The sequence below is a fragment of the Nuphar pumila genome, chromosome 10 (assembly GCF_984573655.1).
Source record: "Nuphar pumila chromosome 10, dmNupPumi1.hap1.1, whole genome shotgun sequence".
NCBI lineage: Eukaryota > Viridiplantae > Streptophyta > Magnoliopsida > Nymphaeales > Nymphaeaceae > Nuphar > Nuphar pumila.
Genome location: NC_143258.1, coordinates 97378527 through 97403957, shown reverse-complemented (window position 1 = coordinate 97403957; position 25431 = coordinate 97378527). Strand labels below are relative to the sequence as shown.

The following is a 25431-nucleotide window of genomic DNA, read 5'->3' as shown; positions in this document are numbered from 1 at the left end:
ATTCGGATATATGTAATCCAGATCCTGTCCGACCTGTATGCAGTTCGTTGGGGGTAAATTCGTCGTTGAGCAAAATGAATAGGGATATTCAGAGGAAAGTTTGGCAATAAGATCAAGGTGGCAGTAGTACTTCTGCGTCACTTATTTTTTTAGATGACACGCTTGTCAACTTATCAATTTTTCCTGTTCTCTCGCGGTTCGATGAATCCATCTAGCGGGGGTATGGTACACCGTATGCCGATATAAAGAGGGAAAAAGAAACCCTCGTCTTTCTCTCTCTGACTCTTTGAGTTCTGTTATAGGGTTTCTGGAGTGCCCCCGATTCTCCCACTCTTCACGGACGATCAGATCTTAGGGTTTTTCTTTCTTTCGTTTTGGTTGAGTATCTGGATCGACAGGGAGAGAGAAAGAGATGGGGAGGGAGGTGCAGAGACAGCAGCAGCAGGCTGCTTCCTACACGGTGGAGCAACTCATTGCCGTGAATCCGTACAATCCCGACATCCTCCCGGACCTCGAGAGTTACGTCCACGAGCAGGTAAGCGGGGAAAAGGCAGAAAGCAAAGGGAAAGATTGGATTTTGCGGGACGGTTCTATTTGCTGTTTTCGGTGTTTCATTCTTTTGTATTGGAGCATGTCGTATTTCTTTCTCATGTTGGCGCAAGATGTTTACGTTGAAAATCGTGTTTTGATGGCTTAGGATTGTGATTGATATCGTTATCTTGAGTAAACTTCGGCACCATCGTTGTGACGTTGGGGCTTTTAGAGTTTTTGAGAACTTGATTGAAATTTTAGCTTGTACGTTTTTAGAGTTTTTAAGAACTTGATTGGAATTTTAGCTTGTACGTCTCTCTCTCTCTCTCTCTCTCTCTCTCTCTCTCTCTCTCTCTCTCTCTCTCTCTCTCTCTCTCTGCATGCATGCATGTGTGCACGCGCTTCAGAAGAAAGATGGTGGTACCTCTGCGTACGTTTGAGGATTTATGAGTAGTTTTTTGCCCTCTTTTGGTTTATCTAAATATGTGTTTTGAGCTGCATGATTATGACCTACATATGAAATTTTTGGGACTTTGGAAGAACAAAGGTGTGCATTGGTTTTGCATTAGTTTTAAATTCCGCGGTGGTTGTCAAATGTGATAAGTTTGAAGAGTTATAGAATGTAGAAACTAGAAACCAGAATGGCGGCAGGTTGAGGAGCCAATGGTTTGGTGAGGTGGATTTTATTTGTAAGGTTTGGTATGCATTAAAGCTGTCCCATATATGAATCGATAAAAGTAGACTAAATCTTGTTTGACGTGGAAGTACTTCACTTATTTTTGTAGGCAGTGGGATGCAGATGTACCCATGATAAGAAAGCTAGTATTTGTTCAGATGGTTGATCAGGCCATCAGATTAGTGGCCTTCCTCAACTAGAAGTTGTCAAGTAAAACTCGCTTGATTTATTGGTACTTGGAAGTAGTACACATTGATCTGCAATGATCTCTTATTATATGTGTATATTTGTTGGCGCTTGGCTTGCAACCCCAAATTTTCTTGTTATCTAAGTTTGGGAGATTATGTAATTTGAAAAAGCTACAGATGAGTGGGAAAAGGTCATAGGTTTCAATGTCCAAATAAAGTTAATATTGGGGCTTATTGAAAAATACTTCAACACAGGGATGTCAAAGTTTAAAAAAAAAATTAAGGCCTTATTTGGGTGACACAAGCCAAAACCTGGGTTTGGAAAACCCAGGTTTTGGATAAATTCCATGATTTGATAGATAAACCCAGGTTTATCAAAATCATGGATAAATTCCATGATTTGATAGATAACAACAACCATATTTCGAGGGTCTTGTTCCTTCGTTTTTTGGCCAGAAAGCTTCCAGCCATTTTCCGACCGCCCAATAACTGGGAAATGGTTGGGAAGTACCATCTGACACAGGCTCTACCTCCGAACTGTTTTTGGTCTTGAAGAAAAACTTTAGCAACTTATTTCTGTTTTCTGGCAACCCACCAGCCGAGATGGTGCTGTCTATTTTGGATGGCACCATCGAGTCATGATTGATGTTTGTTCAGTCATGATATGGTTGGACGATGGTATGCTATGGGCTGGAAAAGGAATTCAAAGAAATTGGTTTTGGTTGCTTTCCGGCAATGCATCTGCCAAACAACTAATATGGCTGGATGATGGTTTGCCATGGGCTGCAAAAAGGAAAGGAATTGGTTTTTGGTGGTTTCTTGCTACCCACACACAAAAAAATAGCCTAAATGTCCATACCAGATGACATCATTCAAACATTGGTTGCAAAGAAGGAGAAGGGGAATAAGAACAATCACCCCAAAAAACTAGGTTAGAAAAGTGAAAAATCCGCTTTGGGTAGGTTTTCATAGCCAGACTTTTGTGGGCTATGTTTTCCCCAAAACCTTGTTGGGGTGTCATGAGGCTTTATATATATATATATATATATTGCACATTTGACCCTCCAGATGTGATCTACATGTTTGGTTTAGTGGAAACTGGCTCTTGGATCATGTTCCTCCATTGCGTATGTCCGGTTTTCTAGGGGCTGAAAAATCAATGGCCTAAAATGACCTGAATTTTCAACCCTCAAAAGATTGTATTTTGACGTTAAAAAAATACAATGCAAGGGTCAATTCCTTTCTATTTTGACCATGCTGAACACGTGTGGGGTCAGATCTGGTCAAGCGACCTCCCCCTATGAGTTTCAACTAAGGGCTTGGAACCGATGAGGGTTGCCAATATTTCACACACACACATATATACATACATATATTCTTGCAGATGCTCCCTTATGCTGTCACAGTTCTTTGATAACTCAGTGGGATGAGATGCAATCACATTGCACAAAACAAAATTGACACCCTGCCTGACTGCTAAAAGTGTTGATGCCCCCTAAAACATGTCATGAACTGGTTAGAATGTGTGGGGTCCGCAGACTGTGTCGGATATGTGTTGTTCTGTGAGGTATGGCACAATTTGTTTTTTTTGTGCGGTCCACTCTCTGTCCCTCTTGCTGTCATAACTAGAGATGTACATATCAAGCTGTTGGTAATCTGGTTTCTATGGTATTAGCTTCCCATGCTGCCTTCTTGTTGAAAACTGAAGTTTTAGTCCTGGTCAAACAGTGAAATATATAGTTTAAAAGGCATGCACCAAAGAAACAAGATACAATCTCCAGTGCCTATCCATATCAAACACATTTACTAGTTAAACTTTGTCTAATTAAGGTCACCTCACGAGTCGTGCCGTAACCCCTTGGAGTGTTCACTTTATGTGATAGCTGATTATTCCATAAGGTTTTCTTTCAAGAAGGTTGCATGGCTATAACAGATAATAGAGCTTTATGTTATTTTCTTATCCATCTCATGGAATTTCTTTCAGTTGGTCATGTTTTTCTATCCTTCCAATACATTCCATGAGGCTCCTCCAGTCTTGAATTCCTCAATCTGTGTTCTCTAGATAGTTTTACTTTGCCATTCTGATAAGCGTCTGCCAGTTCTGCATTTTTGGCGGCAAGAGAAAATAAACAAATAAACTAGAAACTAACTTGTTTTGGAACTCAGGATATTTCCCGATCAGAGATATACGATACTCAATGACTCTAGCTCTCTAATGTGTTTTCTGCATAGCTGCAGCCTGTTCTCCTGTGTAAAATCCATATTATTGTGGTTGCCTTATGAATGTAGTTGGCTTCCATTTGATTGCGCCTCATTAAACAGGCCAATTCTTTTCCTGAGCCTGTCTTTCCATATGTAGAGGTAGTATGACCTAATTCTCTTTGTTATTGCTGTTGTTTTTGTTGTTGAGGACCACCAGTGGTTGGTCTTACTAGATGCTACCACCATTTGGCTGTAAGCCTTGTTAAACATGCAAACCCTTTTACATTTTGCTCTCTGATATGTAGTGTTACTCTGGTTTTGTGACGGGAATTTCTTTCATTATTGTAATCACGATTTCCTTTGATACTTTTTGGTATATTTGCAACATGTTCCCTTGATTTCTGTATGTGTGCATGTCCAAATTGTTATCTTGTGTGTTCTTGACTACAACATGTTTCCTCAATTTTCTTTGTGTGTATGTCCAAATTGTTATCAGCTTTGTGGTCTTGACTAGCATTCTTTGTTTGCTGTCTAGGTCTCATCACAAACTTACAATTTGGATGCAAATCTTTGCCTTCTTCGACTTTATCAGGTCTGGGATGTGTGCTGCACCTTTTACTGGTGATATTTTGTAATCTTACTCGTGAAGAATGCTCCAGATGCTGTTGTTATTTTGGCAAATTAAGGAACCATCCATTGTGCTTTCCTGATGCAAAGTTGTGTTTTCCCTTTTTGACATTTTTTGTGTTTTGTCTCCAGTTTGAACCAGAAAGGATGAGTATCCAAATAGTTGCACTGATTTTGGTTAAGGTTAATTGACCTGCACTCTTGAAGAATTTCTTTTGGTGATTTTAACTGCAAGTTGCTGGCTCTTATACGCAGTTCCTTCTTACCTGCAGGCCCTCATGGCAATGCCAGCTCCTGACTTCAGTCTGTGCCTCTTCTTGATTCCTGAAAGAGTGGTACCCTCATCTTACTTCTTGTGAATGTCTGCAAGTTGTGGTTGTTGGTTATTAAAGTGCTAAATTTATTGTCCTAATTCTCTTTTTTTTCCTTCTGTTGAAAATATATTTAGCAAATGGAGGAGCAGTTCAAAAGTCTCATCGTAATGTCTCACTATCTAGAGGTAAGCTATATCTCTTGCAATGGCTTCATGATTTTTTTGCAATTTCTTCATTATTTTGATTGCCTTTATATCAAACCAGCCAGTGGCTTCCAATAAATTTAAAGAATGAGACACTGAATAAGCAGTGCCTGGAGGTGCCTTGGCTGAAACCAATTGTGTTTTTTTTAGAACGGTAACAGTTGCATGAGCTGGCCTGTTTAACTTAAATTTTAAAGTTTTTGTGGATCTTGGGTTCTTCCATTGGTCTGAGACCTGACTCACTTAAACGAGCCTTTGTGCTGTTGCATTTGGGTCGAAGTGGGTGTGAATTACCTGACCTGTTAAGGTGTCAACTGACGATTACCTTTTCTGTTTCTGCAGACTGCAAGATTCCGTCAGTTCTGGGATGAGGCAGCAAAGAACCGAAGTGTAGTTGAAGTTGTGCCTGGTAATGTAATAGAGAAGACGGCAAGATCTTTCAATGGATCTTGTTGAGCCTCAAATTCTCCTTGATGTTCTGCTTACAAATTACTGGGGTGCAGGTTTTGAGCAGGGAATCCAGGCTTACGCCATTCACCTTCTCTCACTCACTTACCAGAAGGTTCCTAGGCCTGTCCTTGCAGAGGTAAAGACGACTCCTTTGCTATTGGTTTATGTTTTGTTCATGCCATTCAAATCTTAATGAGCACAACCGTTGCAAACAGGCTATCAACATTGAAGGGCTATCCTTGGACAAGTTTTTAGAGCACCAAATGACAAACAGTGGGTGGGTCCTTGAGAAAGGCCAGGGCCGCGGTCAGCTGATCGTGCTTCCACGCAATGAGTTCAATCAGCCGGAGCTGAAAAAGAACCCTGCAGACAGTGTCCCATTGGAGCATGTAACTAGGATCTTCCCCATCCTTTCGTGATCCCCTAGTTGCTGGATTTCCATTTTGGTTATATTTTTCTGATCATCTTGTGGGGAAGAAATAGAAGATAGCATGGTCCAAATACCTCTGTTGCTTTGTGTAATGCCTGCAGACATAATGTTATTTTCCTTCAGATACTCATCAAATCTGAGTTGGAGTATTGTTTGTTTAGGATACAAGTTCAGGACCCATGTCATAATTGCTTCTTATCTTTAATCTGCTGTTCTCTTAATTGAGATTTTGATGTCACATCTGTTCAGTTGTATTAGAAACCTTGTCATTGGTTGAGTCAAACTTGTCCACAACTTGGGTTCATTGTGTTCCACCCCTTAGAGTTTTAGTTCTAAGAGATGGCTAAGACCTTGATACATCATGATGTTTGAGACATTGCTTCTTTATGCTATACTGTCTGATTCATCCAATAGACTTCGTCCTATAGAATGGCATGTAGAAAATAATTGTTAAAAGTTCTCATGCGTTCCTAATGGAGGGAGCTAGCATATGAGACTTAAAGCCAGAGTATGGGATTTCAATATGTCTAAGATTCCAAGAAAATGAAAATGTAGAATTTGTCTGCTTACAAATAGGGCTGTCAACTCGTCAGGTTTTCCCTAAGCCGACCTGATATCAGCCCTCTAATAATTGGATCTTGATCCACCAAACCCGACACATTTGCTAACCTATGAAACGATTTATAAAGGTAGGTCACTTTTTCTCATGTGAAAGTTTTCCATAGCTTTACCAGCATTTGGTTCTCCTTTTTTGTTTCTGGTGGCTTGGAGACCTAAAAGCTCATGTCATTTTCACCGGTGCAAGTGTTTTCCACTTTGCACCTTGAGGAAAGAATATCCCAACTTTCTTAAAAATGAGGGAGCTTGACCTGATTAGCTGGTGCCTGGTTTCGGTGTTTGTAAAGCAGTGTCAAGTCTAACCGGAAATCTCATTAAGATCCATAAAAAGACAAACTTTCTTAAAAGAACCTGAACGAACCTGCCTAAGTCTGGTCACTGGACATGATTCTCCAGCTTACACCCAACTAGGGCTGGGAAATAAAATGAGCGACTTGTGGCTTGCTTCATGTTGGGCTTGTAAAGAGCTCATTTGAACTTGTGAATTTAGCTCGGCAAGCTCAAGCAAGAACAACCAATGTTTGGCTCGGCTCGACTCAACTTGTATATGTTTGTTAACTAATAATAAATATATTATGTATAATTTTATATTATAGAGTAAGGATGGTTGAAGAGTTTGGCTTGCAATCTCTAAGTTTAGAGTTCAAATCCTAATGCTTACAGGTTTAAAACGATTATTTATTTCATAAATGAGCCAGTAGAGCTTTATCGTGGTATAAAACTCATGAGTCATACTATGAAACTTTGGGAGAAGGTGATTGAGTCTAGGTTGAGGAAGGTTGTCATGGTATCGGAGAATCAATTTGGTTTTATGCCTGAAAGATCAGTTATGGAAGCTATACATCTTCTTAGACAACTTATTAAGAGAAATAGAGAGCGGAACAAAGATTTTCATATGGTTTTTATTGATTTGGAGAAGGCATACAATAGAGTACCTAGGGACGTGCTCTGGTGGACAATGATGAAGAAAGGTGTTTCTCTCAAGTATATTAGTATAATTAAAGATATGTATGAAGGAGTAGTAACCAATGTCCGCACTTGTGGAGGGGTGACAACCAATTTTTCTATAATGGTTGGGTTACATCAAGGATCTGCTTTAAGCTCTTTTCTATTTGTTGTAGTGATGGATGAGCTTACGAGATCAATTCAAGAAAATGTGTCGTGGTGTATGTTGTTTGTTGATGATATTGTTTTGATTGATGAGTCTAGAGCTGGGGGTTAATGCTAAGTTAGAATTATGGAGACAGACATTGGAAGCAAGCAGTTTTAAGTTGAGTAAGAATAAGACAGAATACATGGAATGTCGGTTTAGTAAGCAACAAAGTAGTGATGGGAGTGTAGTGAAGCTTGGTGAGCAAGAAATACCGGTGAATGATTGTTTCAAATATTTGGGATCTATCATTCAAAAGTATGGAGAAATTGATGGAGATGTAAATCATAGGATAAAGGTTGGGTGGATGAAATGAAAAAGTGCAACTGGAATGTTGTGCGATCGTAGAATGCCATTGCAGTTGAAGAAAAAGTTTTATAGGACGACTATTAGGCCCGCTTTACTATATGGTACGGAATGTTGGGCTGCCAAGAGATATCATATTCAAAAAATGAGTGTAGCTGAGATGGATGTGTGGAAATACAATAAAAGATAAGATTCGAAACGAGGAGATACGTAAGAAGGTAGGCGTTGCACCCATTGAAAATAAGATGAGACAGAATCGTTTACGGTAGTTTGGACATATTCAACGAAGGCCTAATGATGCTTCAGTTAAAAGGATGGAGAAATGGAAAAATATATTAGTTAAAAAAGGTCAGGGTAAACCTAGGAAGACATGGATGGAGATGATAGGAAAGGATATGAATGCTTTGAACCTCACCGAGGACATGGCATTGGATAAAAATGATTGGAGGAGAAGGATTCATGTGGAAGACCCAGAATGATTTTCTTTTTTGGTTCATATCGCCGACCCCTATTGTTTTGGGATGAAGGCGTAGTTGTTGTTGTTGTAGCCAGTTGAGCTTTACTTGATAAGTTTATCGTCCAAATTCTATTATTTTCAACTTTGAAAAAATATATATTTTTGTAAATGAGCGAGCTCATATTCGGTTAGTTTAGCTCGGGCTTTTCATGAGCTCAAGCTTGACTCAGCTTGGCACAAGAATCCAGCCGATCTTGAACACCCTCTGGTCGGTTAGTTCTGATCATTTACCAGCCCTCCACCCACCTGTTGACAGGTCTGGCCTTGTTTTCTAAACAGCAAACGTTGTTTGCATTAGCAATGATGCTTTAAGTTACTCTTACGTGGACAGAAGATTAAGGGGGGCCCTTTTGAATTGCCAAAACTATGGATGGTACATTGCAGCTCATCATCAAGCTGAAGAATCAAGGACATGAAGCTCAATACCGAAATGGATTGAAGAAAATTAGGGGTGGCAAAACCTGACACGACCCGCCAACCCGCCTCTTAGGCGGGTTCGGGTTGGGCTTAAGCCAACCCGTTTAATAAACGGGTCGACCCACGTAACCCGTTTATTAAACAGGTCGGGTTGGGGGTATGCCAACCCGGCTGACCGTTTAATAAACGGGTTAGGCGGGTGGGTCAACCCGCCAACCCGCCGACCCGTCTGCCAACCCGCCAACCCGCCAACCCGTCGACCCGCCAACCTGACCCGAGAACCTGAGAACCCGTTTACCCGACCCAACCCATTTATTAAATGGGTTGGCGGGTCGTGTCGGGTTACCCGTTTATTAAATGGGTCGGGTTCATGTTTGCCACAGCCGACCCGTTTAATAAATGGGTCGGGTTCGGGTTGAGGTATGCTGACCCGCCAACCCGTCGGGTCAACCCGCCAACCCGACACGATTGCCACCCCTAAAGAAAATGGTTAAAACCAACGAGAATCAAGGGCTTCATCTATCTTGAATGTTAAAAAGAGAAAAGCGAGCTATCAGCCTTGAGAGTTGCATGGAGTTGGGTGAGTCGTGACCAATGTCAAACGCGAATTGAATCAGCACTCCACTGATTTGTGGAAAATCAGTCTGAATCATTTTTCTTTCTTTTTTTAATATTTTATGATAATTATGATATTTTTCACTTTTATATTTTTTAAGCATTAACTGGGTTTGGCGTAGTGGGTAGGGGCCTTGGCCGCTAGACAGGTGGTTAGGGTTCCATTCTCATGGGCGTCAGCCCCTTGCGGGCAAGGGCATTATGTCCCTTGCTCGTGCTGAAGCAAGGCGACTCCCTAAGGGCAAGGGACTCACCACAGGTTTACACCACCGGCAAAGGGACCGGAAGTAGGACAAGCTTAGCTAGCACGACAATGTCTCTGATTCCAAGGGTGGTTCCCTCGTTCCTCAAGGGAAAAACTGTGTTTTTAGAATTTGATCGAACTTCTAAGTCATCATTTACTTTATTTCTGCATTTTCTTTTTTTTTAAGATAATTTTACTAAAACTTTTTGGGTTTTTTATAATTTTAGATATTTTAAGGAAATCATTTTTTAAAATAAACCGATTTAGAACTGTTCGATCCTATTCGATTCAGGCTGATTTTCTGAATTGTTTTTGAAAACTATTCGGTTCAAATCGATTCTGACAACATTGGTCATGACATGAGGAAAAACAGGGCAGCGCTGGGTACTTGGAACAGAGTTGCATTGGTACTTTCTTTCTTTTTTGAAAGGCAAGTTGGGGTTAGGCAGACCCCTACCAGAACAACAGCTGCCCCATGTTGCCGAGGGATTCGATCCTGGGCCTTCAGCTTGACACGGGACCCTACTTACCATATGGGATACCACCTGGGTGATAGTTGCATTGGTACTTACATCCTAGTGTATCACGCATCAGGCATACTTGTACCTGATACCCGTATGAAACTCAAAACCAGAAAAATGTTTAAGAAACTCGTTCCCATTATTTGAGAAACAAGTGACATCTTGCATAAACACACTTTTTTGATATATTATAAATGAGATAGTTTCTATTAATATTTTTGCATATAAGCAACAATTTTATTTTATAAAACCACTATTTTATTAATATTTTTAAATATTATAATTTATTTTAAAAATATTATACAATAATGATTGATTATATATGTATATTTAAGGAAATTTTTCAAATACCCACCAAACGTTTGAGCCTAATTCATCTCGGACTTTGCAAATGCCCACCAAAGTTTTTACTTGGGTTAATCAAATGACTTCAATAACAAACTAACATTGGGTTGTACTTGGGTTAACCTAATTCATGTTATGAAGTTACCATTTACCCTTATAACTAGGGAAATAAAATTACTAGTTTACCCTTACTCTAGATGGATGAGCAAAGTAAGCTTGACCGGTAGGGCTATTAACTAAATATATTTAGCAAAATAGGGCTCTCAACTGAATATATTTGGGAAAAAATGTATTGCCTACAAATGATACTTAAACCGTTAACCACCCTAACAAAAACCACAACTCTAACCACTATACCATAAAGCTTATTGTTGGTTATTTTAAAAAAATATTTACATATTTAGATTGTAATAAGCCAACCAACCCAACAATTACTTGACCCACTATAACGCAATTAGGTTTGTTTGGTTCTTCAATAGTTGATCCGATTAATATCTGAATACAAACTAAATGCATTTTCATTTTGACCCAAAAGCCGATGTGGTTATATATATTTGACAAAAGTTTTACTAATTCAAGAATCAAGATCAGTTAGCTATTTCTATGAAAGTAACTATACAAACTTTAAGATTTTCATTTAGATTTGACAACTTAATTCACTTAATTTTCAGCCTATATAGATTTGGGAAAAGTAGCAGTTGCCTAACACTTTTTTGAGCTTATTGTGAGCCTATCACCAATAAAATAGGGTTTTCGAGTTATTTTTTTGCAAATATGACTTTGCAGATGTGTTCGGCATGGTTGATTTGCTAAAAAATGATACTTGGATAATGTTTTTTGATAAAAAAAAATCATGATTTTCAAAAAATGATCATATTGTATGGTAAACATGACATGTTTCTTGAAAAGACTTAAAAAATTTCAAATCTATCTGTTGTCCAAAATCATAAATACTATTATTTTATGACATTTTTAGCCCTTGCACCTATCATTTTCAGTGTAAATTTCTTTCATATGTGAATTTCCTTCGTCTCCACCAGAAACTCCAACCTCACAAATACCTAAGTTACCGTGCATTAAAATTTTACCAAATTTACATAAAATAAATATGTGCAAACTTTCTTTTAAACTGGAATCGACAAACATCACAAATACTTGAGTTACTTCGCATAAAAAATTCTTAAATTCGCATTAAAAATTTATAACTTTTTTAAACTCAAACCGACAAATATCGCAAATACTTGAGTTACCTCGCATAAAAAATGTAATAATGTTGCATAAAAAATTGACAAATATCATAAATACTTGAGTTACCATGCATAAAAAAATATAATAACGTCGCATAAAAAAATAATTTTTTTTAACTCTAATAGACAAACATCACAAATACTTGAGTTACCTCTAATAAAAAATGCAATAATGTCACATAAAAAATCTATAATTTTTTTTTAACTCGAACCGACAAACCTCATAAATACTTGAGTTACCTCATAAAAAAAAATTGTAATAGTGTTGCATAAAATATGTGTGAGCAAACTTTCTTTGAAACTTGAACCTCCAAACATCGCAAATACATGAGTTACCTTACATAAAAAATTCTTAAATTCACATAAAAAATCTACAAAATATTTTTAAACTCGAATCAAGAAACTGGGCAAATACCTGAGTTACTTCGCATAAAAAATGAAATAACGTCGCATAAAAAAATTGTGATGTCTTTTAAAATTTAAAGCGAACGGTTTTTTTCTGCATTTAAGATGCTGGTACCGAGTCTAGATCAGGGTTATTTTTGCTTAGGGTTATTTTCGACCCGATACAACATCTCAAAATTTTTGCTTCTTTTTAAGAACAAAATCTAGGGTTCTTCATGGTCTCCAGCCTGTGGTCCACAAAATCTCCTCCGCACAATCTTTGAGTTTTTCTTATCTTCGATGACTTTTTCAGTGATTCTGACGAGACTATGACATTCTTCCCATCAACTTCTCTTGTTAGATCAAAAGGTGAGTTCTTTTTGGTCCCCAATCCATGGACTCTCAAACCTCCTCTACACTTATAGTTTAGGGCTTTTTTTAAAGAATATAATATCACTACAAGAAAAACCCTTATTAGCGATGGATTTTTGCGACGGATTTTTTCTGTCACAAATTAGCGACGGACTTAGCGAGAGAACATTATCCGTCGTCAATCTTTGAAATATTTTTAAAATTAGCGACAGTAGAAATTCCGTCTCAAATCCGTCGCTAATTATCGACAGATCGACGACAAAAAAATTTCACTGCAAAAATGTAGGAAATTAGCGACGGATTTAGCGAGGGAATTTTTCCGTCGCTAATTAGCGACGGAAAAATTCTCTCGCTAAATCTGTCGCTAATTTTCGACTTAAACTGTCCCACCTAAGGCGCGAAATTTTTCCTCTCTCCCCCGTTCGAAATTTAAATTGATGTTCAATTTAAACCGAGCCTCGTGCTCCCGCTAGTCGATGAAGCCGAGCCTCATGGTCGCCGCAATAAGGCTCATCGGACGATCCTGCTGGACGATGTCGACCGCCGCGAATGTCGTCGCCCAACTCCGACGCAACAGAGGAGGGCAGAGGAATCTCGATGAAGGGCGTGCGGATCACAGTGCGGCCGTTGTACCTGGACATGCAGGCGACGTCGCCGGTGGACACACGGGTGCTGGACGCGATGCTGCCCTTCTTCACTGGCCGCTTCGTCAACCCCCATTCCTGCACTCACCTCTACGACTGGGAGTCGGACGAGGCGGTCAAGCGCGCCAGGGAGCAAGTCGCTTCCACGCCACCTACCTCCTCGTCGGCTCTGATGACCTCCGCGACGCCATTCGCCCCGACACCGGCCTCGTCTCTGTCATGGCCGTCAATAACGAGATCAGTCCATTTCGACCTCTGCGAGACCCAATCAGAGATCTTGGGGTCGAGGGAGTACGACTTGCTGGGATCCGGTGGTGGGTCGTCCTCCTCCTCCGTCGCCGCCGACGAATCGCTCCAAGTCCGTCATATTGCTGCCGGAATACCTCTCGGCAGCGAGCAAAAAAAATTTTTAATTTTTTTTTTAAAATTTAGCGACGGATTAGTGACATATATTATTCGTCGCTAATTTAAAATAGCGAAGGACTCGCGACGGATATTATCCATCGCTAATTTAAAATAGTGACAAACTCGCGACAGATCATTTCCGTCGCTAATCCATCGCAAATTAGCGACGGATACATTTTGTCGCTACTTAGCATCGAAAAATTCGCGATGAAAGCTATCTGTCTCTAATCTGACGCTAATCCGTCGCTAAACTGTTTAGCGACGAATTAGCAATGGATTAGCGACGAATTTAGGTCGTCGCTAATCCACATGTTTCTTGTAGTGTATGTTTGTTTTGAAGATTTGTATTTGTTTTGAAGATGCTTTTCCATTATTATATAATTTTTTTTTCTGTGTATATGTAATGAGGCTTGGGTTGACCATGCACATGGTGTTAATATGAGTAGTTGGTTTTGTAGAGTGGTTGTTGTATGTATTCTATTCTCAATAAATGCATATTTTATGTGGTTGGTGTAAGTAGTTAAAATAACTTCAGTATCGGCTAAAGTGCATTACCATGTCGCTGATGATCGTAGTTGAAGATCCTTAATGATCCCAAAAAATATTAGCTTTAATAAATTAGTGGCTAACTTGTCTCAAAAAACAGGACTGTGTGAAGAGTTAATTAGCCTTCGGTATACATATTTGTTGTCCATAAGTGATGAACCATGCTGAGTAGATGTTTTTTATGATGATAAAGTAAAAGAGATGTTATTTAGCGGCGACGTTTACTTAGTACTTCGCATAGTGCAACAAGAAGCAGTTGAAAGAGATGTAGAATAATCTATCAAAGTCAGTGTGTTGCCGAACATGAAACTGTCCCAAGCAATGAATGATGTTGATCAACCAAACATGCAACTGTCCCAAATAATAAATGATAGTAATGTTGTACAAGTGGAGAACATGCAGTGGCATGAATCGATTAGGAATATAGATGTTGAACTTGCAAACAACGAAGAACTTTCACAAACAATTAAGGGTGTACATCAACATAGGATCACTAGAGAGGATATGGAACCACTTGGACCCCCACTTCTAGTGATTTGCATACCAACAATGATTTACAAGTGACCTCTCAGAAGCTTAAACATTGGTATGTTGTGTGAGTTTTATGAGCATTTGTTGGGATTTAGAAATATTTTACGTATATACACTAATGTTTAGGGTTTTCTAGGTTTTCACTGGATGGGATATCTTTCGCGAAAGAGCAATTGAAAATCTTTGATACAAAGGCATCTTAGTTGTATGAATTGTTGCGTAAGGAAAGACTTGATGATTGCGACCAATTTCAATGGCTAGCAACATAGTTCAACGATCGATAGGTTGCTATTAGCAAAAGGTTTAATGATGTTGATTATTACCATAAATTTTTGAAACATCATGTGATCAGGAACAACTATAAAACAAATTTTAAGAAGAGCTGCAACAATAAAGTAACTGTCGTATGCACACAAAAGAACCTTTAAACTAAGATTGATTGCACCTATAGGATCCATTGCACAAAGGTGCAGGGAGAAACATTCTTTTAAGTGAAGAAGTATCAAAGCGAGCATATATTTGGTGGATCGTTGAGCAACCTAGTAGCGAAAAATATGCCTTCCAAGTGGGTTTTACGTGTTATTCACGGATGGTTGCACGATAACCCGAAGATGACTTTAAGAGAAATCATGAATGATATAAGTCAGGAGGAAGGTATGGAGTTTAGTTACAAACAAACATAGCGTAGATGAAAAGTAGGTAAGGTGAAGATATATGATTCATTCAAAGACTCCTTCAGGTTGCTTCTTGCCTATTGCCATAATTTAAAATTATTAACTGAGGATCGAGGGAGGTCATTGAGACCGATACGTGAAATTGATTTATATATCTATTCCTATCTTTTTGTCCATGCATCAATGGGTTTATTAAAGGATGCCCTCTAGTTCTTTTGCTAGATGACACCTTCCTAAAAGAAAAATACATGGGTATATTGTTGTCTGCCCATAGTATTGATCCATGCAGTCAGATATTTCCTGTTGCTTTTGCAGTTGTGGACAGGGAGTCGAAAGATTCATAGGCATGGTTTTTGTCACACGTAAAAAGATAATTGGATCGCTACGATGTTGAGAACCCTAAAACTAAACAACAGTTGACGATCATCTCAGATTAACACCTAGGGCTACAGTATGTTGTCCCCCTCGTATGACCTAATTGTCGTGTTGGATATTGCATGAAGCACTTGACGAACAACTTTAAAACTATTTTTGGTTTATCACTTGTACCACTTTGGTGGAGTGCAGTCAGAGCAGCCACGACAGCTCATTGCACATACTTTCTTGACAAGATCAATGAGCAACGTGAAGATATGTACACATGTGTCACAAAAGATGTTGCAAAGAAACATTGGGCTAACAATAAGTTTTCAGCTAAGAGGTACGAGTGCTTAACCTCTAATATAGCAGAGAGCTTTAATGTGTGGATTCTCATATACATGACAAGCCCCTTATTCCTCTTATTGAAAAGCTTTGTCTTATGTTGATGAAACTTTATGAGCAAAGAAGGAATGATGGGCAGAACATGTCAGGAATTATTGTGGTGCCCAACATAAAAGAAAAGCTCGAGAAAGGTTAGAAAGATGCACAAAAAGTATGTGTGCAAGTAGTGCATTGCCTCGAGTACCGATATGAAGCTCACGACCAAGATTTTGGTTACATTGTTAATCTCGCGAGTCAAGAGTGCAGTTGTAGAGAGTGGCAGGTTAGTGAGATTTTGTGCAATCATGTGATCACGTGCATTATGTACGAAGGCAACCAACCAGATGAATACTGTGACAAGTAGTACACTGCTGATTTGTATCGTACTGCATATCATAGTACATATCATAGTTATTCATTCATGGTGATGATGGATAATGTGTCACATGTTGCTCCTCTGAACCCTACTCCTCTCTTACCACCAAATGTGGATCCCAAACCAAGGCACCCTAAAAAGAAAAGGCAAATAACAAACGAGAATGTTGTGTCATACAAGTGCAATATCTGTGATGAGCTTGGCGACAACAAGTGGAAGCACATTAAATCATACGTTTATTCATTAGTTTATTGTGTCATCTGTATTCGTTAGTTTTTTCTTTAATGAATTTTGTTTCTTTGTATTTATGTAGTCTTTGTTAATGAACAACTCCAATGTCTTATATGTAGGGATGGCAGTGGGGCAAGGCGGGGGACAAGGTCTCCACTTCCGCCTCGCCTCAAGATTAGAACCTCCATCCTCGACGGGGATGGATTTTAACCTTCACCCCCGCTTTCATCCCCGTTTCATGTCCTCCATCCCCGGTTCAAACGGGGATGAGGTGGGGTGGGGCGGGGAAAAGTGTACGTCCATCCCTGCCTCCATCCCCGAACATGGATGGATTTTAACCTTTGTCCCTACCTCCATCCCCGTTTCATACCCTTCATCCCCGGTTCAAACGGGGCAAGGCGGGGCCCCTCTTTCCTTTGGTCCACTGCCATCCCTACTTATATGCTTTGTGTATATCTTAGGTAGTTCGCAATGAGTACAAGGACAACAAAAGGAAAAGGGAGATGTGGCAGACATCAACTCTACAAAGCCCCATTCTGAGTGCCAGTTGTTCTGCCCGAAGAGCAGGATGTGCAAGAGATTGACAAGGAGAAAAAAGAATTTGATTTTGACGAAGAAACTTGGATGGCAAGTGATGTAAGTGTGAAGTTTGCATGTTCGTTTGTTTTTTTTTTTATGTGTGATCATTCGAATATAACATGCATGTACCACATATGTTTCATTTAGCTGAAAGACTTCAAGTAAAATCCAATCGCCTCATGAGAAAGGAAGAAAATCTACCAAAGACGATTTACCTTACTTCTTATATCTTTGTGAGTAAGCACAACCTTTTGTTTATGTTGTATTATCACTGAAAATAAAGAAACTAACTTCTATATGTTGTCTGGTCATAGCAATTGCTCACAACTCTCGGGCATGAAGATAAGGCATTTACATGCTTGGATGTTGAATGTTTGCCTCGCATTTGGTTTGAAGCTCATAAGGTATCTCCAAACTGAAATTATGGATGCCCAAGTTATTTTTTAATCTTGATTTATATTGCAGCTTTTATTTCCTGCTAGAAACAATAATTGTTGGGTTCTTTAGCAAATGGACTTAAAGGCGAAGGACTTTATGTTGTGCAATTCACTTTGCATCATAACTTGCGCAGTTGATAATGTTATCAATATAGTAAGTTACAGTTACCTAGTTAAAAATAATAAGATTGTTTTCTCGTACTCAGTAGGTCTAATGTTTCATTGCAAAGTCATTTTTTTACAAGATGTATAGATTACGACTGTTTCACCGATCGGACGGTCACACTTGAAAATGATATCCCTCGGCAAGATAACGAGTAAGTAATTTGCTTATATGTTTGTTAATTCAATTAATTTTGTTTACATGTTGTTGACTTAGATTATGTTTGTTATAGAAAAGACTATGGACTTTTTGTAATCGCCTACATGTCACTCTTGGGGCATGGAGCATAGGAGAATTTTACCTATGTATGTGTTTAAATGTTCTTGTTTGTGATGAGCATCGGAAGGTTGTTAGTTATTTTATAACGAACATAAACCCATTTGTGAGATTGATATAACAAACGATAGAAAACAAATGATCGTTAACTATAATCAAGTTAGAGAATTTGAGTTGGGAAAGATAGCCAAAGCGAAAAAAGGCATCGAGAACCATAATAGCATAGTCAGTGGGATTGAACATTGTTACGCTATAGGAAACCACAATAGCGCAGCTAGCATGAAAGGTAGGGCTATTGACATCACTAAAAGAACACAATCTGTTGATGGCAAAAGCAATGTGAATGAAAGCTCCATGGTTGGCAAAGGCAAAGGAAGTCCAAATCGATGCTTCGATAGTAACATTCACATAAAAGGGAGCGGCAACACTCAAAACAAAAAGAAAAAGAAAAAGTTGATGACTGAGGAGGAGGACAATGATGAATTATGGGGCGAATTTGATAATATTTTCATATGGAGATATAGAGATGAATGTATGGATGTTATTTAATTTCTAGATAATATTTTAAATTTAAACTTGACATATTTTATGATAAATTTATGAACTTTTTTTTAGACTCAAACCTCAAAACCTCGCAAATACATGAGTTACTTTATATAAAAAAGCAAAATTTGCATTAAAAATGTGTGAACTTTCTTTCAAACTCAAACCTTAAAACTTCACAAATACTTGAGTTACTTCACATAAAAAATATAATAATTTTGCATAAAAAAAACTATAAATTTTTTTTTAGACTCGACCCTCAAAACCTCATAAATACTTGAGCTACTTTGCATAAAAAAACTGTGCACTTTTTTTAAACTTGAACCTTAAAACCTCGTAAATACTTGAATTACTTTGCATAAAAAATGTAATAAATTTACATAAAAAATTATAAAATTTCTTTCAAACTCGAACCTCAAAACCTCATAAATACTTGAGTTACTTCGCATAAAAAAACTATAAAAAAATACAATAACTTCGCATAAAAAAAACTACAAAAATTCTTTTAGACTTGAACATCAAAACCTCACAAATACTTGAGTTATTCTGCATAAAAAAATGTAACAACTTCGCATAAAAATACTGTAAAGTTTTTTTTAACTTGAAACTCAAAACCTCACAAATACTTGAGTTACTTTGCATAAAAAACTGTAAAATTTGCATTAAAATGTGCAAACTTTTTTTTAAACTCGAACCTCTAAACTTCGCAAATACTTGAATTACCTTGCATAAAAAATGTAATAACTTTGCATAAAAAGAGTGCAATTTTTTTTTCAGACTCGAACCTCAAAACCTCACAAATACTTGAGTTATTGTACATAAAATATGTAATAACTTCACATAAAAAATTTGTGAACTATCTTTCAAACTCGAACCTCGAAACTTGACAAATACTTGAATTACTTCATATAAAAAATATAATAACTTCACGTAAAAAAAACTATGAATTTTCTTTTAGACTTGAACCTCAAAATCTTGTAAATACTTGAGTTACTCAGCATAAAAAGTATAATAACTTCATATAAAAAAACTATGATTTTTTTTACTTGAACCTCAAAACCTCGCAGATACTTGAATTACTTCACATAAAAAATGTAATAACTTTGCATAAAAAACTACAAAAAAATTTTTACACTCATACCTTAAAACCTCACAAATACTTGAGTTACTTTGCATAAAAAATATAATAACTTTGCATAAAAAAATTATAAAATTTCTTTTAGACTTGAACCTCAAAACCTCACAAATACTTGAGTTACTTCACATAAAAAATACAATAAATTTGTATAAAAATTGATTTTTTTTTTTAAACTTGAACCTCAAAACATCGCAAATACTTGAGTTACTTCACATAAAACATGTAATAACTTCGCATAAAATATAAATTATAGAAATTCCTTTAAACTTGAACCTTAAAATGATAGGTGCGAAGGATCAATTACAACTTCATTTTCATGATTTACAAAACAATAAAAAATAGAAATCACTGCCCTAGATCCATCCCTCAGTCATGCTTGTAGATGTTTGTTCACCTTAGCGTAGTTTTCTATGATTGCAGCTTGATGTTGTATAATGGCCGAAGACATTGCAACAATTGTTTTCTTCATCACACTCATTTTAGTCTTCCTTGCAACAAGTGTTTTCTTCAGCACACTCATTTTGACCTCCTTTACAACAAGTGTATCCTTCAGTTCCCTGATCTTTGCCAGTGCAAGCGCCAACTGAGTATCTACTCAACTTGCATTTTTTCTGGGCTTTTGACCACACTCCTCCTCACAAACTTGCATACAAGTGACATCTAACTAAGATAGAGCGACAAGCATTCCAATCATTTTGATTTATTGTCTTATGCTAACAATGAGAGCCCTTTTTTATAAGCCAAGGGAGGCTTCATAAAAGCTTCACAAATTACAAAATATTTCATAAATGAAATTGCAAAGTCCCAAGTGGCTCAACCTAATTTTGGTTAGGGTATTAAAGAGGAGTGGTTGACTGATCGACTGGTCGACCTTATCTCCTTGTGCACGTCTACCTAAAGCATTAAAGATTCATGTGAAAATATTTAATCCAAATCTATTTGATGAACTTTAAAACTTTTAAACTCGAACATCCAAACATCGCAAATGCCTGAGTTATTTTGTATAAACAAATCTTAAATTTGCATAAAAAATATGCAAAATTTCTTTTAAACTGAAACTGATAAACTGCACAAATACCTAAGTTACTTCACATAAAAAATGTAATAACATCGCATAAAAAACTGCAAAAATTGTTTTAAACTCTAACTTCAAAACCTCGCAAATACTTGAGTTATTTTGCATTAAAAATTAAAAAAAATGCATAAAAATATACAAAATTTCTTTCAAACTCAAACTGACAAACTGCATAAATACCTGAGTTACATTGCATAAAAAATATAATTTCTCATAAAAAATTTATGAAATTTCTTTTAAACTCAAACCTCAAAACATTGCATATGGAGGAAATTTGCACCGAAAATGATAAGTGTGATGACTAAAAATGTCATAAAAATAACAGTATTTGCAATTTTGAACAACATACAGATTTGAAATTTTTTAAGGCTTTTCAGGAAATGTGTCATTTTGGTCGTACAGTACAATCATTTTTCGTTTTTAACAATTGTAGACCATTGATTTTTAAATCTTATAAAAACCTAACTAATGTTTTCAATTCTCTTGAAAACCGTATCAATGATTATTAGAAACTCGTATCTATATTTTTTGAAATAGTATCAATATGAGTTTCAAATAAAAACGCGTCTCTGTATGTACCGGTATGAGTTGGACAACAATATCCAACATCACAAGATGTCTGAGAATTTTGCTATAAGCATGGATAAAAATGGACTAAGCCCTTTTATTGTACCATCCATGATGACACATTTCTAATAAACTTTTGGTATACAAACTTCGAATCTTACCTTAGGCAACAGTTTGATGAAATAAAAAAGAAGCTACCAGCAATTCGGCATATACAAACTCAGCTCGTATAAAATACATGTGTTCAAGCTGGGCTAGGTTCCGAGCTTGAGCCGAGCCGAGCTTTACCCGAGTTTTAAAAACAAATGTATCTTTCACTTTTGAAGATGTGGGATTCAAACTCCAACTTCTTCAAAATGTTTACACATGCCTCACCATTAAATCAGGCTGGCCATTTTTTAACTATTATGATTATACATATTCTAAAAACACGGGCTAGGTTATTGTAAAACGTGAAAAGTTATACTGACAGCAGATTCAATACCATGATCTTTAGATGAAAAGTAAAAAGCTTGCCCGTTAGAGAAACACCTACTATTTATACTTCTGCAAACCTATTTTATATACTATTTTTATGAGCTTAATCAAGCTTTGTCGAGTTTAGTGGCTTCATCAAGCTCAGCTCGTTTATGTAGATCAAGCCTGGACTTGTGTACAGGCTTGGCTCATTTACTTTCACGGTCGAGCTCGAGCCAAGCTTAAATCAAGCCACTAAACTCGAGCCGAGCTCGGCTCACCAGTGTACTTGAACTAGCTTGGCTCGTTATGCATCCCTACCAGCAATCATGTAGACCAACATTTTGTGATGCCTCGTTATAAACTTATTATTCTCTATGCCTCATAAATTTTATGAGTCAGCTATGCAGAATTAAAGAACCTAACAGCCACATGGATCATTGATGTCCCTGGACATGCATGTAATTATTATTATTTTTTATGACAAGGAACCCTCGCCGAGAACCAGGTCATTTAACGGGCTCGTTCCCCTGCAAGGTAAACCTCTGGTAGTCATTGACACCCAAGCACATACAGAACCCACCACTGGTGGGAGTCGAACCTGGGACAAAAGGGTCAGCAGTCACATGGATCATCGATGCCCCTGGACATGCGTAAAATTATATATTTATTTTTTTGGTGACGAGGAACCCTTGTTGAGTACCGGATCACTTAATGGGCCAATCCCCTGCGAGGTAGCAACAGGTGGGTTCACCGACACCCAAAACCGTGAAAAACCCAGCAGTTAAAGGCACCCGCACACTGGTGGGAGTTGAAGCTGGGATGAAAGAGTCAGCACCTTATTACCATGCCGGCTGCCACTCAGGCAACCCGGGCAATTATTTGATACATGTTTGGCCATATAGGACGCAAATTCTTAACCACGTATTTCATGTGCGTGTGTGCGTGCACCCACATGCATGAGAGAGAGAGAGAGGCCAGACTATCAATTAAAACAAAAGGAACTTCAAGAAGTTCAAACAATAATTACATGAAATATATGAACAGGAGAAAAACTTTCATTTAGATTATTGACATTGTTCAAGTCCAATGAGAACCAATATGGAGTACAACTTATGTACATGAAATACTAAAGCTTTCACCCTATTTAAGAGACTCTAAGCCCTATTTTCACAGAGAGAGAGCTCCAAAAGAATTTTGTAACTATTTACTCTCAGAACTATGTTGGATTCTGATTGGGCATCTTCTACCGATAAATAGCATCCCCATGCACAAGAATATCTTACAAAGAATGCCGAATGCTGGCAAAACTGAAATCCGGTACTGGAGCCACCATTCTTTCCTCTTTATCCTTTTATTTTTCCTGAATGCAAACCACTCTCCACTTTGTATCTGGGTCAGAGTAAATGAAAATAAATATGACAAACTTTTGGGACTAATTACAGTTACACAGGGTTTCCCCATAGATAACCCATCGCACGAAGCTATCCGAAAACTCGCCATAGATATCAGATTTTCTGGTCTGGTAAGTCTGCTCTATCTCTGTAGCATCTTCTTCCTGCAACAAAGTGCAATTCAATAAGATCGGAGAGAACTGTTCAGAAGAGCAACCTCAACTGACTCTAATTTCAGAGATATGGGAATTCAACTAGTTCCCATGAATTTCATATCTTAAAAAAAAAGAAAATCAGATAAATGCACTGGTAGAGTGGGTGATCTGGAAGAACGTTTTTCTCGTAGTTTACAAACCTGACATTTATTCAACAGATTTTCTTTGACATGGAGGAAAATACTGACCTTTATGCTCCCTCCATGTTCACTTTGGTATGGAGTTACAACTGAGACACCGTTTATCACATTTTCTAATGATCGGCCAACATCTGGGGAATTGATGAGTGCAGACCTGTAACCAAAACAGCCAACCATATTTATCAATGACTAACTGATGTGGCAAGAAAAAAAAAAGGAAAAACACCTCATCTAATAGGCAAGCACTATAGGAACAATTTACCCTCCTTAGCAAAACACCAATCTTAAAGCTCTTAACACATGCACAACTCATGCTATCAAAACTCTAATCCCATGTTAATTTGGTCAGACTTGGCAGCAATTTAGAGGCTTAGGAAATTGTTTACACTAAAGGGCTGTTTGAATGCACCCACTTATGCAGATAAACAGGATAAGCTGGAGAATTGCATTTTTCTCCTTTTTAGAACATCCCACCTCATCTCATTTATCTGGATAAGTGGGGGTATCCAAACACCACTTAAAGGGAACTTCAAAATTTGTAGGGTCAAGCCAGGACTCAATAAGGGTGAGTCAGTTTAAGCATTATCTCCAAACTAATTTAGCACATAGTTGCAACAAATGATTCACCTAAAGTTGGTGCACAAAAAAATGATTGGAGTTCAGACCAAGGTTGCCAGACTAGGAAGCGGAAGCAGGAAACAATACAGGAAGTGAAAGTGAGAAGTGTGGCATTTTGAATTCTATAGGAAGCCAGAAACGAAGAACCAATTTGAAAGCGAAATGGGAATAAAAAAGGAAGCGGTATGAGAATCAAATGGAAAGCGAAATGGGAATCGAATAGGAACTAATAAAAAATCATATAAAAACGACATTTTTTAAATCTCATGATTTTTTTAGTGTAAGAATGAAATTTTTGTCAAAATCTAAAAATGATGATTACCTATTTAGAAAAAGCACATGGAAAGTGAGTGAAAAGTGTGAGATGAAGCACATAGAAAACATGAAAAGAAACATGGGAAGACATATAGAAAGCATGGACAAAGCGTGTGGAAAACATAAGAAAAGCATGGGAGAATCAAAATTCCCATTAGGTTTCAAAAGCAAAGAGTATCACGCTTCCAAAGCTAGTTTCCAGGAAATGCACTTCCCACTAATCTAAGAAGCTTCCGGTAGCTCTGGTTCAGACACCAACCTGGTGCAACTCATCAATGTCAAGGAAAGTGCCTTAAAGATCAAAAAAATGAGCTTAACTTGGAAAATAGATTGATAATCAGGTGGCATCAATCACACATTGGTCTGATTTGATGTGGAGCCAGAGAGCTGTCTTTGTGTAGCATTACTATTGGGAACAAGACTTGAGCACTCTTGATGCCTAAAGGACAAACCATAAACCTGCCGGAGAATCGGAGATTCAGATAGCAATCAGGGGGTTGGATTCCAGCCCTGCTTGCTATGTCATAACAGTAATCCAACATGTACTAAAACTAAAACATAATGCTTAGGAATCTGCTTTAGGCTGGCCCCAGAACAAATGGGTGCATTTGTCAATGGCATGGGCATCCCCGTCACCAATTTAATAGGACCTAAAGCTTAAATCATACATCATACTGAGACAAATGATTCAAATGGGAGTGCAAAATTAATCTGGTGGTAGCGTTCACCAATCCATGAATTCTCCTAGGCTCTGACCCCTGTGAGAGACATGAACAAATTCATGCAAGTAGATGTAGATGTACTCTTGACTGGTTCCGAACAGCAGATTACTCAAGTTATTATGCTTCAAAGGGAAATATTTGCAGCTTAATCAAATAAATTCTAACAAGAGAATGCTGATAAAAAAAGAAGTCCCTCTTAGATTATTAGTGAGGGAGAGAAGATACGTTGGTACTGCAGACGTACTTCATGTGAATGACCATAGGATACTGGATATGGCCACTCGCATT

General features: G+C 37.8%; 2 protein-coding genes across 3 annotated transcripts in view; one reads left to right on the top strand and one right to left on the bottom strand.

Moving 5' to 3' along the window:
• Positions 1 to 209: 209 nt before the first annotated feature.
• Positions 210 to 5826, top strand: LOC149827506 (eukaryotic translation initiation factor 3 subunit K-like). Its single transcript, XM_090019417.1, has 8 exons — positions 210 to 535; positions 4133 to 4189; positions 4357 to 4407; positions 4497 to 4559; positions 4673 to 4723; positions 5084 to 5150; positions 5245 to 5327; positions 5407 to 5826. Exons 1-8 carry the CDS (start codon positions 413 to 415, stop codon positions 5608 to 5610), a joined length of 699 nt encoding a protein of 232 aa, XP_089875543.1. The 5' UTR covers positions 210 to 412; the 3' UTR covers positions 5611 to 5826.
• A 16953-nt stretch (positions 5827 to 22779) lies between these two features.
• The window catches only part of LOC149827505 (phosphoinositide phosphatase SAC2-like), a 37652-nt gene continuing 35000 nt past the window's right edge, over positions 22780 to 25431 (bottom strand). For both annotated transcript variants that reach the window (XM_090019416.1, XM_090019415.1), the window contains 2 exons: positions 23537 to 23642; positions 22780 to 23297 (listed from right to left, as the gene is read on the bottom strand). In XM_090019416.1, coding sequence (XP_089875542.1) covers positions 23175 to 23297; positions 23537 to 23642 — 229 coding nt within the window. In that variant the 3' untranslated portion in view covers positions 22780 to 23174. The remainder of the gene's footprint in view (positions 23298 to 23536; positions 23643 to 25431) is intronic.